Below are 13,281 nucleotides of genomic sequence, written 5' to 3'. Positions count from 1 at the left end.
AACAATAAAACAAACAATCAAATATCCCTTTTTCTGGCCAATTTAGATTCACTTTCAAAAAGACGGCATGTAGCTGATGTAGCTTAGGCGCTCTGGGTCATGGAGGATAAATACAAGGACACAAACACAGATCAGGGTAAGAGGCACAAATGAGATAGGGAGGTATGCAAAAAAGTAAGGAAAATAAAAATAGCATATTACAGTTTTTTCCAATTCCTAACACACTAAGTGCCATTCTCCAAACCAGTTTATCAGCTGCTTTAACTCTTTTCTCAAAAACATCACTCTTTGGTCTAAACAGAGGTGCCCAAACTTTTTTACTCAAAGGGCCAAAATTGAAATGGGATCCCGGTCCACGGGCCAAATAAAAACAGCAAACTGGGATCCAAACGAGAGACGTGGAGCTGGTCTTTAGACTTCATCCAATTGCCATTGACGTTTCATCTTGGCTAGCTGAAAAAGGCCGCTAGAAGCATCGGAAGTGACCGTGAAGACTCTTGGGAATTTATAACACAAAAAAGCCCAGGGCTGACTCACTTGTGGGTTGTTTCATCCATAGCCGCAGGCAAAGAAAGTGCGAGCAGCGCCACCCAGAGGCCAGAAGTATATTGTAGAGTTTTAGAACATCATAGAGAATCAATGGGAAATGGTAAAGGGTTTAAACTAGCCACAACTTGGCAGGCCAAAAGATAACCTTTGGCGAGCCAAATTTGGCCCCCGGGCCCCACTTTGGGCACCCAAGGTCTAAACCTAAAACACAATTTGCACTCAACACACTTTTCAAAACTGTAATCTACTCTGTGCAGAACACAACACATTCTCACTTTTAAAACACAGTTCACAACACACAAGAGGCAAAAAGTTAACACAAACAGACAACACTCAAACTCTGTTCCAAAAAAACAATCAACACACAGCTGGTCAAAACTCAAGACACTTGTTGCAAACACACTGGAGTAAATTTAAGGGCAGTTGTGGAGCCGCAGAGAATCTTTTCGAACCAGACCTGCACCAAAACCCAACATGCACTGGTGTAGGATCCGTAACCAAGACCCCGTTGGAACCCTGGAATAGTTTTTGAAGCAGACCAAACAGTGGTTCCCATAAGCCAGAACCAAAAATGTTGATAAAAGTTGAAAATATTCCATTAATTTAGGTTTATTATGATAGCGTCCTCTTTTACTGCAGGTGTGTGTTAGCAGAACATCCTCCAAAAACAGTTTTCAATAACAAGCTGGCAGTAAAACAAAACCCACCCTGCACTCATGAGTGTGGATGTTTGTGTTAATGATAGAGCGTGGCTATTGTTCAGACAGTGAATGCCTTTTAGGACACCGTCTGCATCTTTTCACTGTTTTAGAACCAAAAACCGTCAGAATGAATGAGCCCTGCTTTACCCCATTCATACTCCCAGAGAGGTGAAAACAGGTTTATTCTCAGTCTATTGTGCTCTTCAGGGCAGATCTGTGGCGGTGGCGGCCCTGCAGTGTTTTCTCATGGCAGGGTGCGGTTGCTTTCTATGCCTGGCCAAACTTCAGCTGCTCCTGAGGCAGACCCAGAGCGTCTCGGCCACCCGCGCTTCCTTCTGCATGGGCTGCACACGCCGCCACCGCAACGCCAGGGCAGCCAAATAACAGGAGAGCAGTTTAGAGGGAAACTCTGTGACCTCTGTCAATGAGGATTCAACGGTGGCAAACATACAAACACAGCAAACCGCCTAAAGGTACCACACCACTAAAACAACATGCCCACTGCCAGTTTCCCAAACATCTCATACCCAAACTGTGAATTCCCTGCTGGTACAGACAAAGTCAGGCTCACAGAAGACAAATAATAATAATAAAAAAAACAGCCAGAAGTGAAGTATGTGTGGGAACATCCCTACACTTTCCTCTGGCCTGATCACTGGAACCACAGGATGAAAGTCAGGTTATAGGATATGGAGCCTTCTCAGCAGGCTGGAAAAGACAATACCGCCTTAAGAGAAAGTAACCATCTTATGTCTTAACCACAACTGCTCTTATGGGTGGATCCACGGCTGTCTGCAGGTGAAAAAAAATGGGCAAACCCGTGAGGCACAAAGGTGAAGTAAAGATTTTAGAAACCCGATAAGTCCGTAAAATGTTTCAGTACATTTTATCTATGGGTATGCTGCAGGCAACAGGTTGTAGTGAACACCAAAGACACAAATTTAAGGTAAGTAAGGGTGAGGTTGGGGAGACCCAGGCACGTCTTATGGAAGACCACTCCCCCAACTTCCAATCTAGACGCCCCTTCTCAGCTGCTGGACACCTTCAAAGTTAATCTGCCTCAACAATTTTGTTTGGGTCAATTGAAAGAAGACGTGACCGTTAAAGTCAGCACCCAGGCTGAATCAAGTGGGAATGAACCTCAGGAAAAGCCTCAAAAGACGCTTTTTACCCTTGGAGCTCCACCTGCTAAAGTGACACAGAGGAGGAGAAGAAAATAGAACCGTTCACCCTAGAGTGAACCTGAGACCCCAAAGGGGGAATGAGACCAAAAGGATGTTTTGGGGTTTTTTACTTTCATTTCATATAAGCGAGTCACGTTACATTTTCTTTATTTATGTACATTTTCTTAATAAATTAATGAATGGTGTTGGAAGGTAGTTAGTTAGATTAGTAGGTTAGTTTGATCAGAATCACATACAATTCAATGTCACAAAGTAGGTTAACTAGTCCTAAAAGTGACACGATTTTTGTGGTGAATTCTTGTTAAGTTATGTAATAGAATAATGTTAAAAAAGCTGAGTTTTTATTTGAATGTCTATACCTGTTTTAGTTTTTAAGTAGGTTTTTATATATTGGAATTAGTTTTTCAGCTTTATGTATGTATTGATTTATTTTTTCGGTTAGACAATGTCTTAGTTGTCAACATTGTCAACATTAGAAATAGCTTTTAGTAGGATAAACCTTCCCATACAAACATTTCAGCGCAATACAGCTCATATGTACATATCTGTGATTACAAACAAAAATTCTATTTTATGTATTCGTTGGTTAGGATTTAAAAACTGTTAAATGTATTAAAAAAAAAAAAAAAAAAGTGATTCTGTTTTTGTGTGTGTGTGAGAGTGTGTGAGTGAGTGTGCACGCGCGTGCGTGCAAGTGTGTGTGTAATGCATCCACAAGAGGTCACAATCTATTGTCGTCTTATGCCGGTCCCAAGTCCGGATAAATGCAGAGGGAGGTGTGACAGTATTTATCAGAACCCCTTTTCTGAGTAGGAACCATCAAGATTCTATTACATGCCCGGATTGACGTAGCCGGAACCCCGCTCTGGACCCGACTACCTGGTGGGCGGGACCCTCCCCAAGGACCTCGTGATTTCCTCATTCCTGCTGACACACCTCCCTTTGAAGAAAAAGAGGCTGAGGACTGTCCATCACCCATGCATTAGGCTTTTTTGAAGTTTTTTAGGCTAATTTGGAGTTTAGTGAATATGCTAGCCTTATGCTAGCTGTTTTGGCTAAATTAGACATTTTAACAGTTGTTTTTGGTTAATTTAGTCTTTTTCTCTATTTCTTTTAGGCTGTTTTGGAGTTTAGCTCCTAGTATTTCAGCTACATTTTAGCAGTTTTGCTTAATTTAGACATTTTTTGCAGTTTTTTAGACTGATTTGGAGTTCAGCTAATATTTTAGCTAGCTATCAGCTTCAGCGTTTTTTTGTCTTATCAATTTCAGTATCTTTAGCTATCAGAACTTCAGTTCAGCTTAAGCTGAATAAATTATCTTTATTAGTGAGTTTGCATTGATGTAATCAACTTAAATGGTTAGTTTTGTTGTATTATTTAGTTTCCACAAATCTACTCTTTGAATGTGATTCCACATGGACAATACTTAGCTCTAAATTGAGTCTTTTTCCCTCGGACAGGAGTTCTCTCAGAAAGTCTCTGATCCATGAGCAAATGGGGGAGGGGGAAGCCCAGGTGTAAAAGTTTCTCTGCTAGGATTTCAGGGATGAAAAGGTCACGTCATTTGTACAATTACATAATGTTTACTTTTGAATTAAAACTGCTTTACTTGATTTTATTTAAATTTAAAATTTACAATTTAACTTTTTCACATTTTTAATATTTCTTTTAACACTAAACTGAGTACTTTTCAATTTAAAATTGTCTTTATTTTATTTTAGATCTCTTGTTATTTCTGTATCTTTTCTTTTGCTTCTCCTAGTGGGAGAATTGCGCATAGCGGCCATTTCCTTAAAGCGCCCATACCGTAAAAATTCAACTTTTTGATGTTTTAAGTGCATTTTACTGTTCATTCCTCTCTACGAAGAACCCAAATGTGGTATTTTGATCCGTTCATTCATTTAAGAGTAATCCTCTAAAAGCCGGGGCTACATGCAGCAGCCACACCCACGAAAACAAGCGGGTGGTATCAGCAAAAAACTTTCATTCTAGATGCAGAATACCGTATATCTTCCAGGTGGGTCCTGTCTTCCATATACTCCAGCTCAAACAGATGTTTGTTACTTTCATCTTTATGTTTTTTCTCTTCATCACTGGACCGGTGTAGGTAGCAGATGTGCTCGGCCTGTCAGATCGGCTCGGGGGCTTGCGCATAGATGACGTGTAAGATTGTGATTGGTCCGGACTATTAGACCACTGTCACGTGACACGGGGAATCACACAGACACTTCCGCCATAACAATGCACGGATTCTTTCCCAGTAAAAAACCGAGGAGGTCCGAACAAATACATTAAGAATCACAAAAGGAGAAGGAATATTTGCAATCAGCCGCAAAAACCTTGACAACGAAATAATCCGATGGAGAGGAATCATCACGGGATAATGATCGTTATTTTAATAGAGAGAAATCAGGCTGGGAAGCATGACATCTGAGCTAAAGTGGGTGCTAGCGAGTAGCATGCTAGCTTGCTGTTGGTCGCACATAAAAAAAAGAAAGTAATTATTCGCACGTATTTTTTCTAAATACATCCTGCCAATGTCGGACTCGTCGCACGGACCGGATGAAGTCCCGCTAGAATATGCAGCTCACGTTCTGCTCCGTTACACAAACACTGAGGAGAGCAGACGTTAGTGAAGGAGCTGTCAATGCCAAAATAATAAATAACAACCTAATCAGATCTCAACACTTTTTCCTTTCTTTTTAAAAAAATAAACTTTATTGTAAACGTCAGTTTCAGTACAGAAAAACAGCAAATTAGCCAACTCGTTTGTTACAGTTGTGTGATGTCATCACTAGTCGCAAGCCCCCGAGCCGATCTGACAGGCCGAGCACATCTGCTGCCTACACCGGATTAAACCATCTGGCAGGCCGGATTCGGCCCGAAGGCCGTTTGACACCCCTGATCTTAACAAAATTACACCAAATTAGTAAAAAGTGCCCTGTTTTTTTGTTGGTTTTTTTTGTTTTTATTTGTATAAATATTAATTATCTCTTGTTAGTGATACAAGGAAAAAAAAAATCGCCACAAACTGCCCCCAGTGTTCTATCGTACCCATTTTCTTGTGGGGTTCTGACCTTCTGACATTGTGGCTTTGTTCTGACTCAGAGGGAGGGGGAGAGAGAGGGACGGCGAAAGAAAAAAAACTGCTACCCTTCAAAGAACTGAAGACATGTGACAGTGAAGCAACTTAAACCTGTGAGTTCTGGTCAAACTAGTCACCGTCCGCTGATTCATGAGCTAAAATGTGGCTATATGTCAGAAAAAAACTCGATTTTGTCAAGGAGTCAGTTTCTACTTTAGCCAGACGACTGAGTGAAGCACATTCATTCAATAAAGAGCAGCAGGTTGTGCAAAGACAGGAAACCAAGTACTACATAAAAAAAAAACCAAGGTAATTTTCAAAATAAAACGACTGTTGTTATGGTGAGTTCATAGCTACCTCACTACAAGTCTGAAGCTAAACTGATCTGTTTAACGTAATGCGATTTGTTCGTAAAAGTTTTTTCTTTCAAACTATCCTGTCCTCACTCTGAGTGATGACGTCACACGCTGTAGCAACTGTCAAAATCGTCCCAAAAGTCCAAAATTGCCTGATTTCAAACAGATGTAGTTCAAAAACTATAAGACATATCCACAAGAAAAGTAATAGCTGAAATTCCCCGTCCCTCCACAACATTTTAAAGTTAAAATTGTGTCTGTAGCTCAAAAATTGTAGAAGGAGATAACAAGCTGGCAGTAAAACAGAAGAACAATAGTTAACGCTCTTGCTGATCCGCTAACGCTCTCCACACAAACACAGCTGCTGCCGCCTCTCACTGTCAGATACAACGCTTCACCTGGATGCTTTACTTTGACCACCTGATGAAGAGCTGTGAGATTATGTGTCAGAAACTCCTTCAATGACTTCAGAGGAGATTCACTGTAATACTTACAAACCAGGGAATGTCATCTTCAAGAAAACTATGAAACCTTCCACAGGCTGACTTAAGGTGAGCATATCCTTGTGGGATCATGATTAGTGTTTAACGTATCTGATCTTTAGGAGAACAGAAGCCTCTACTAATGACTGAAGATGGACAGGAATGAGGTTTTAGGAAAAATGTGTAATAAGTATGTTTCAGTTTAATCAGATTCAGTGAGAAAGAATTCTGCAGCTCCTGGATAGCATATTAGACTCGGGTGAATTCGATGAGCAGCTGTATATTTAAGATGTGGTTAAATGCTGGAGCACCAAGAGGAACCACTGTATGGGGTCAAATCGGGGTCAGATTAAAGTGAACAAAAAACACATTGAAAATTTGAGAAAAAAAGTATTGAAAATTTGACAGCAGTTTTAAACTCAAAAATACATATTGAAAACTTGAAATATTGAAAATTTGAAAAGATTACAATTAAAACATGGAAAAAATTATCTTCAAAATTAGGAAAAAAAAACTTAATTGAATTAAAAAAAAATCTTACTAATTTAAAATATATATATATTTTTACTCTCAACTTTTCTTTTTTGTTTTTGTTCTCTTTGCATTCAGTTCTGTTTTCAGTTTTAATTCAGCTTTTGAGTTTTTGCTGGGGGTGGGGCTTACAGCTCATTGAAAACTGAAAACAGAGAACAAGCATCTTCAGTGGCCAAACTCAGCTCACAGCATTCACACTAGTATTATCACAGGTAATGCCATATATCTAGTTCATAATTATGGTAAAAAGTTACAGTTTTAAAGTTTTAAAAAAAATAGTTTTAGATTGTTCAATAAATGTTTATCCTGTTCAGCCGTGATCTAAGGTGTGTTTTGGATTTTGGCCCCTTGTGTGATTGAGTTTGACACCCATGCCCAAGGTAATCAAAAATAACTTCTTAAATTCAAATTCAAATTCAAATTAAAACCATTTTAACAGAGACAAATATTCATGCCTGGAAAAGAAAACGGACACGATGATATGATAAGACTCATATTACAAGGCAGAAGTTTATACAAACATAAAGTTTCTACAATTGTTTTTTCACCAGAATGAGATGGAAAACTTAATGGGACTTTTTTTTGGCGAATGCTGCACCCTTTGATTGTATGAGAGAACTGGACTGAGTGAGTGTGACATCACCCAGAGAGAATGGTTTACTTCCAGCTCCAACCAAATGTAGTCAAACTAATTGCCATTTTTTTGCAATATGGACGCCATGTTGGAACCAGACGACAGTCTGAGTTTCTCTGAGTTGACATTTCTATGGCAACCACTCTCGCCAATCAGAAGTGAGCTTGTTCAAAGGCCACACCCCTAACCATTGAAAGTGGGCTACAAAAAATCTGTCAACGTTTTGGAACATTCGATGCGGCTAAAATCACTTCCTGTTTGGATCACCAGGGAGGAGGGGTCACTCAGTCCAGTTCTATAGTACAGTCAATGGTTCCAACAGTGAAACACTGATAGTGACGATGAAAAAAAAGCTTCCACGGCCGATAAAGAAGCAAAGACGTTCAGGATCACTTACTGAGTCTGTGCGAGACAGCCTGGAGCCAGAGGGTTGTGGGTGTGGGGGGTTTGCTGCAGACTTGTGAGCTCTGATAGGTCCACCTGCACGTCGGTCACATGTCCAGGCAGTGGTTTCAGAGCTGTCAAAATCTTTTCAACCAGATTATCACCATGGTGACCAACAGCACCTGGAATGAGAGAAATAGGGGGATCAAAGTGAGTCTGGAAGCTGAACGGTGAGTCAGCTTCACTTGAGTTGGAATTCGACTAAACCATCTGAGGCTCTGGAGCCACATGAGCTCTTTGACCTCTCCATTGTGGCAGTTTGGTTAAAGAAATAAAAATGTTAAACTTTATTCAACTCATTTTGCAAACAGTTGAGCTACTGTGCGTTTCACTCAGCCAGGCTTCTAACTACAGTACCCAAAATGGACCAACAATCCATCAAGAAGTCAAACTGAAACATTTTAGCTCCTCGTGTTACAGAAAAATCAGCTTGGGGTTAGAAAACACAATTGCAATTCCAACATCAGGACAACCAGACTATAAAAAGGATTTTCTGTTGTTAAAAAATCCCAGTGATTGAAGTACATCCTGCTTGAAGACAACAGTAAATGTTTCTTAATTAGTTCCGATTACAAATTTCTGACTGAGATGCTCCAAAAACTGTGAGTAAAACTGTGTTTTTTTAAACAGCTTACATTACACTACCTTCCACTATAATTGGCTATTTGAGTATTGATTCAATTCATATCACACTTTCAGTTTATTTCAGTAATCTTGCTATCAAAACGTTCAGCTCGTTCAGGACATTACTGCTTGTATTTTTGGTATTTATAAACTTTAAAGTTTTTGAAATATTGAGCAAAATATGCCCCATAGGAAATGACAGAGAAAGTCTTCAAATTCAATATGTTTACTGAGATTACCAACAAGCCTTTAAATATATTCATGAGCTATGTTTTCATCTTTTATAGTAATTAAAAATAATATTTGGCACAGAGCTGTTATATTAGCTTTATGCTAGCTCACTTGGGTAATTTGGCATCTACTGAGTCTTTGTTAAGGCTAATTTTGAGATTAGCTTTTGCTTTTTCAGCAAATCTCGTCAATCAATTAAAGTTCATTGCATGATCATTTTAAGCAAAAAGGTTCCATATCTTCAGCAACTACTTTCAGCAAAAAGCATTCAAGATATTATTGCAGGTAATGCAACTTTTTTTTAGTTCATGTTAGATTTTGGTTCATTTTGAACAATCTGATTTGATCCAATTCACCCACATCTTTAACCAAAACTTCAACCAGTGTGACTCAGATAAACATATCACACTGTGCTGTGGTCATGTCTTTGCTAAATTCGAAGTGTTTGCACACATTGGACTTTATTGATGGTTTATCAGTTTTTGCTGCATCACATGCGTGTTGTCCACTGTGATGGTACATGGTTGTGTCTGCGCTATAGTAGAATGAATCTTCCACGTCTCAATCCAAATGGTATTTTCCAATATTGATTATAATCGATTCATTTCATTTTAAAACAGTGTTATAATGTTGTTGGCTGCTTTGATTAACAGCTTGCCTCAGACAGATTGATCTGATTGGACTATAAGAATACAAATAGATTCATCAATTACTTTGTACACCCCTAACACTATGCTACTACATGGTCTTTTATTTTGTGACGTCTGTCAAAAGTTATAAACTGTTTGATATTTTGAAAAACACTCTACTTTCTCTTTATGTTTGTGGTTTATCGATGCCAAAAATCATCTTTCATTTATAAATGTATCACGAAGAATCAATAACACAAAAAGGTGTCTCACAGAATACCTTGTTGTGGTTTGTGTCTGCCTGCAGAGCTCTGATCTAAACCGGTGTCATTACCTGTGAGATCCAGCGTTCTGTCCACGAAGATGATGGAGGCTTTATTCGCAGCGGTCTTCCTTCGGTGTCTGGCCTGAGGATGGTTGGCCAGCTCTCCCGCGATGATGCGGCTCATCGGGCCCACAGCGAAGCTCTCCTCTCTCGTACCTGTGCCGTCAAACAGGGAGTTCAGCGCTGACACCAAAGAGCGGACTTCCACCTGCAGCTCCACGGGGAGCGCGCTCATGTCCACGTCCTGCAGGCTCCCCAGCTTCTTCTTCTCGGGTCTTTTGGCGTTGATGGCCCGCAGATCCGGTGGGAGCAGAGGGAACAGGTGTGCAAACGCGGGCGCGAGCAGCAGCTGCTGCGACACCGGCGCAAAGGCCACGGGGGCGTGCATAACCTCCGCCGTGTAGTTCATGTTTCCCATCCACTCGCAGAGCTTGTCCTCGAACTGCTCGAACACAGGTGAGCCCTCCAGCTCTGCCGTCACGTGGTTGGCGAACAGGTGGACGGAGTGAGGCACGCAGGTGAACACCACGCAGTACTGGAAGTGGCTGAGAGCGATGACGTCCCTGATGATGTCTACCGTCCGGCCCTTCAGCAGGCTGCTCACCACGAACACCGCTTTGGGCTCGTTGGCGCCGCACGCCTCGAAACTGGAAAACTGTTTGAGGTTTCTGGCTCCAGCCTCCAGCAGGGCGGCGAAGCCTCCGCTCCAGTGCAGCGCCTCGGCGCAGCGGTCATCCATGAACACCACCGCCTTCTTCACCTTGGACAGAACTGGCGCCCAGGCCCGGAGTGGAGCCTGGGTGAACTCCTCCATCGCTGACATTGCGGGAACTCTGCGGGTTCTCTAAACGCAGCGGGAAAGAAGCAGCATCTGACATGAAAACAAACCGGCGTCTCTGGTGGGTGACGTGGCAGCAGTCGCAGGATTCATACGTCACACGAGCGTTGCCATGGTATCCCGGAACTTTTTATTTATGCCCCTTTTCTCACTCTCTGACTTATTTTTTCGTAAATGTATGCTATAATTTTATTTGCCTCGGAAACAGCGTTTATCTTACACTAACATAAGAATACAAAACTTATTTTATTAAAATAAATGTATTCCTAATTAAAAAAAAAAACTTTATTAACAATTGCAATCTGATCACACAAACGGACACCATTGAAGTAAGGGGGCAAAAGAAGAAATCAACAAATGAAAAATAAATAAAATACAAAATACGGAGCGTATTACTGTTAATCACAAACTCCAGATCAAAAGAAGTAAATTAGAAATCGCCAAATTATTCAAGTTTAATTTTTCAAATTAGTATTTAAGGCCTTTAAAGGCGCAGAGACACAGACTGACAGTCCTCATGAAAAGTACCGTATTTTTCGGACTATAAGTCGCACCGGAGTATAAGTCGCAGGGGCCAAAAAATGCATAATGAAGAAGAAAAAACCATACATAAGTCACACTGGAGTATAAGTCGCATTTTTTTCAAGTAATTTATTTTACAAACTGGTTGAAAAAAACGATATTACATCATCCTGGAAGGTAAGTTATAACATTCATAAGTGAATAGAAAACAGGCTGAATATGTGTCAACACATATTCACATATTAGCGTCATGAAAAAACGAAAAGATGTAGCATTTATATAACATAACAGTTTTATTTAACTATAGCCTCAAGAACTCATCAACTTTGTATCTTTACTGTAATTAATTGCACGCAATCTCACTCCATATCACTAAATCCGTTAAATTCTTCGTCCTCTGTGTCACGTCTGAATAACTCAAGTAAATAAAGTAATTGCATTGATCACCATAAGAGGGCACTCTAGACTTACGGTCCATATCTCATCTCATTAAAAATTCGTATATAAGTCGCACTGGAGTATAAGTCGCAGGGACATTCAATCTATGAAAAAAACCGCGACTTATAGTCCGGAAAATACGGTACATAGTCTATTGTTCTGAATTAAAAAAATAAAACTCTTTATGTTAAGCAATACTCCAAAGTTATTTAATAAATGTTTACAAAGCATGATCAGAAGTGATTTGGATGGGTATGGATCTCCAATTGGCCGAAGTCCCCGGTCCCTAACCCCGAAAATTTTCGTTGTGGCTCCTTTATGGGAGCATCTTCTTTCATTATTATTATTAATTATTTATTATTTTATCTTTCTGTCGTCATCTCTCTTTATTTCTCTTCAAGCCGTACCTGAATGGTGAAATACGCGTTGTGCGCGCCCACGGACAAAATGGGATTGCACAGAGCGCAATGTGTGTGTGCGGGGGTGCAGGGGGTGCTCTGAAGTGCGCAGCAGTAGCAGCAAAACATGAGCCGAGTAAAGACAAAAGAAGAAAGCACCAAGTGAAACAACAACGGTTGTAATGCTTTTGAAATGGATAAAGAGGAAAATTCCATGGAGGACAAGTAGATCTTCATCTGCTAATGCACTTTTTTAAAGTTACTTTTTAGTTTATAACTTCTCCATGGAGAATTTCATTTTTCTCCTAAGTGTGTTTAAATCATCTTTTCTTTTGGGCTTTCCCTTCAGGGACTCCACAGCCAATGAGTTTCCTCCATCTAAGCGTCTTCTGCATCCTTTCCTCTTCTTCATTCACTGCATCCATAAACCTCCTCTTTGGTCTTCCTCTAGACCTCTTTCCTGCAGCTCTAGACTCAGCATCCTTCTACCAATATATTCACTGTCTCTCCTCTGAACATGTCCAAACCATCTCAGTCTGGCCTCTCTGACTTTATCTCCAAAGCCTCTAACATGTGCTGTCCCTCTGATGTATTCATTCCTGATCCTATCCATCCTGGTCACTCCCAAAGAGAACCTCAGCATCTTCATCTCTGCTACCTCCAGCTCTGCTTCCTGTCTTTTCTTCAGTCCCACTGTTTCATGGCTGCTCTCAGTAAAAATAACAAAACCGTCTTCAACCATCACAGTCCATGGAGATTCCTGTCTAATTGGAAAATAAAGCTAAATTTTTGTGCAACTCAAAATGTTAACTGTACTTTTACTGGCCTATGCACATTACTAACATGAAATATAGACACAATAGATCAAAGTATCAGCTGATATGTTCTGATATTTTTTTACAGGTTGTTTAGTAGAATGACTTCAGAAAATATAGGTCATGTTTTGGTGTGCCACCCCAAAATTTAAAGTGCCCCCCCCCCCCCATCGGCCACCCCCAGGAAAAACTTCTGGAGGTGCCACTGAATCTAAGCAGAAGTAACAAAATGTAAATAATTAAAGTAAATGAACCAATGCTACAAAACCATCATTTATTTAAATTGTTTTTTTTCTTCAAACCCAAACAGCCACAATGGAGGAGGGAAATCATTTCTTTTTTGTCTTTTCTTTTCACTCAAGTGTCGTTTTCGTCAAAGTAAAAAACAAAAAGGTCCTTGAAACAATCATCAAAACATGATGCAACAAAACAGAATCCATTCATGTTCTGCTGGACAAGACCGCTCCGCACCTGCACGCGATTAGACCCCCC

General features: G+C 40.3%; 1 protein-coding gene across 1 annotated transcript in view; it reads right to left on the bottom strand.

The window, feature by feature from the left end:
* Positions 1–13,281, bottom strand: part of scfd2 (sec1 family domain containing 2) — a 134,877-nt gene that overhangs the window by 121,303 nt on the left and 293 nt on the right. Inside the window, exons 2-3 of the mRNA XM_024259035.2 lie at positions 9,788–10,622; positions 7,923–8,091 (exon numbers count right to left, since the gene is read on the bottom strand). Of these exons, the coding sequence (XP_024114803.1) occupies positions 7,923–8,091; positions 9,788–10,601 (983 nt within the window). The 5' untranslated portion in view covers positions 10,602–10,622. The remainder of the gene's footprint in view (positions 1–7,922; positions 8,092–9,787; positions 10,623–13,281) is intronic.

The sequence above is a fragment of the Oryzias melastigma genome, linkage group LG4, assembly GCF_002922805.2.
Source record: "Oryzias melastigma strain HK-1 linkage group LG4, ASM292280v2, whole genome shotgun sequence".
NCBI classification, from domain to species: domain Eukaryota; kingdom Metazoa; phylum Chordata; class Actinopteri; order Beloniformes; family Adrianichthyidae; genus Oryzias; species Oryzias melastigma.
This window is presented reverse-complemented; position numbering and strand designations above follow the sequence as displayed.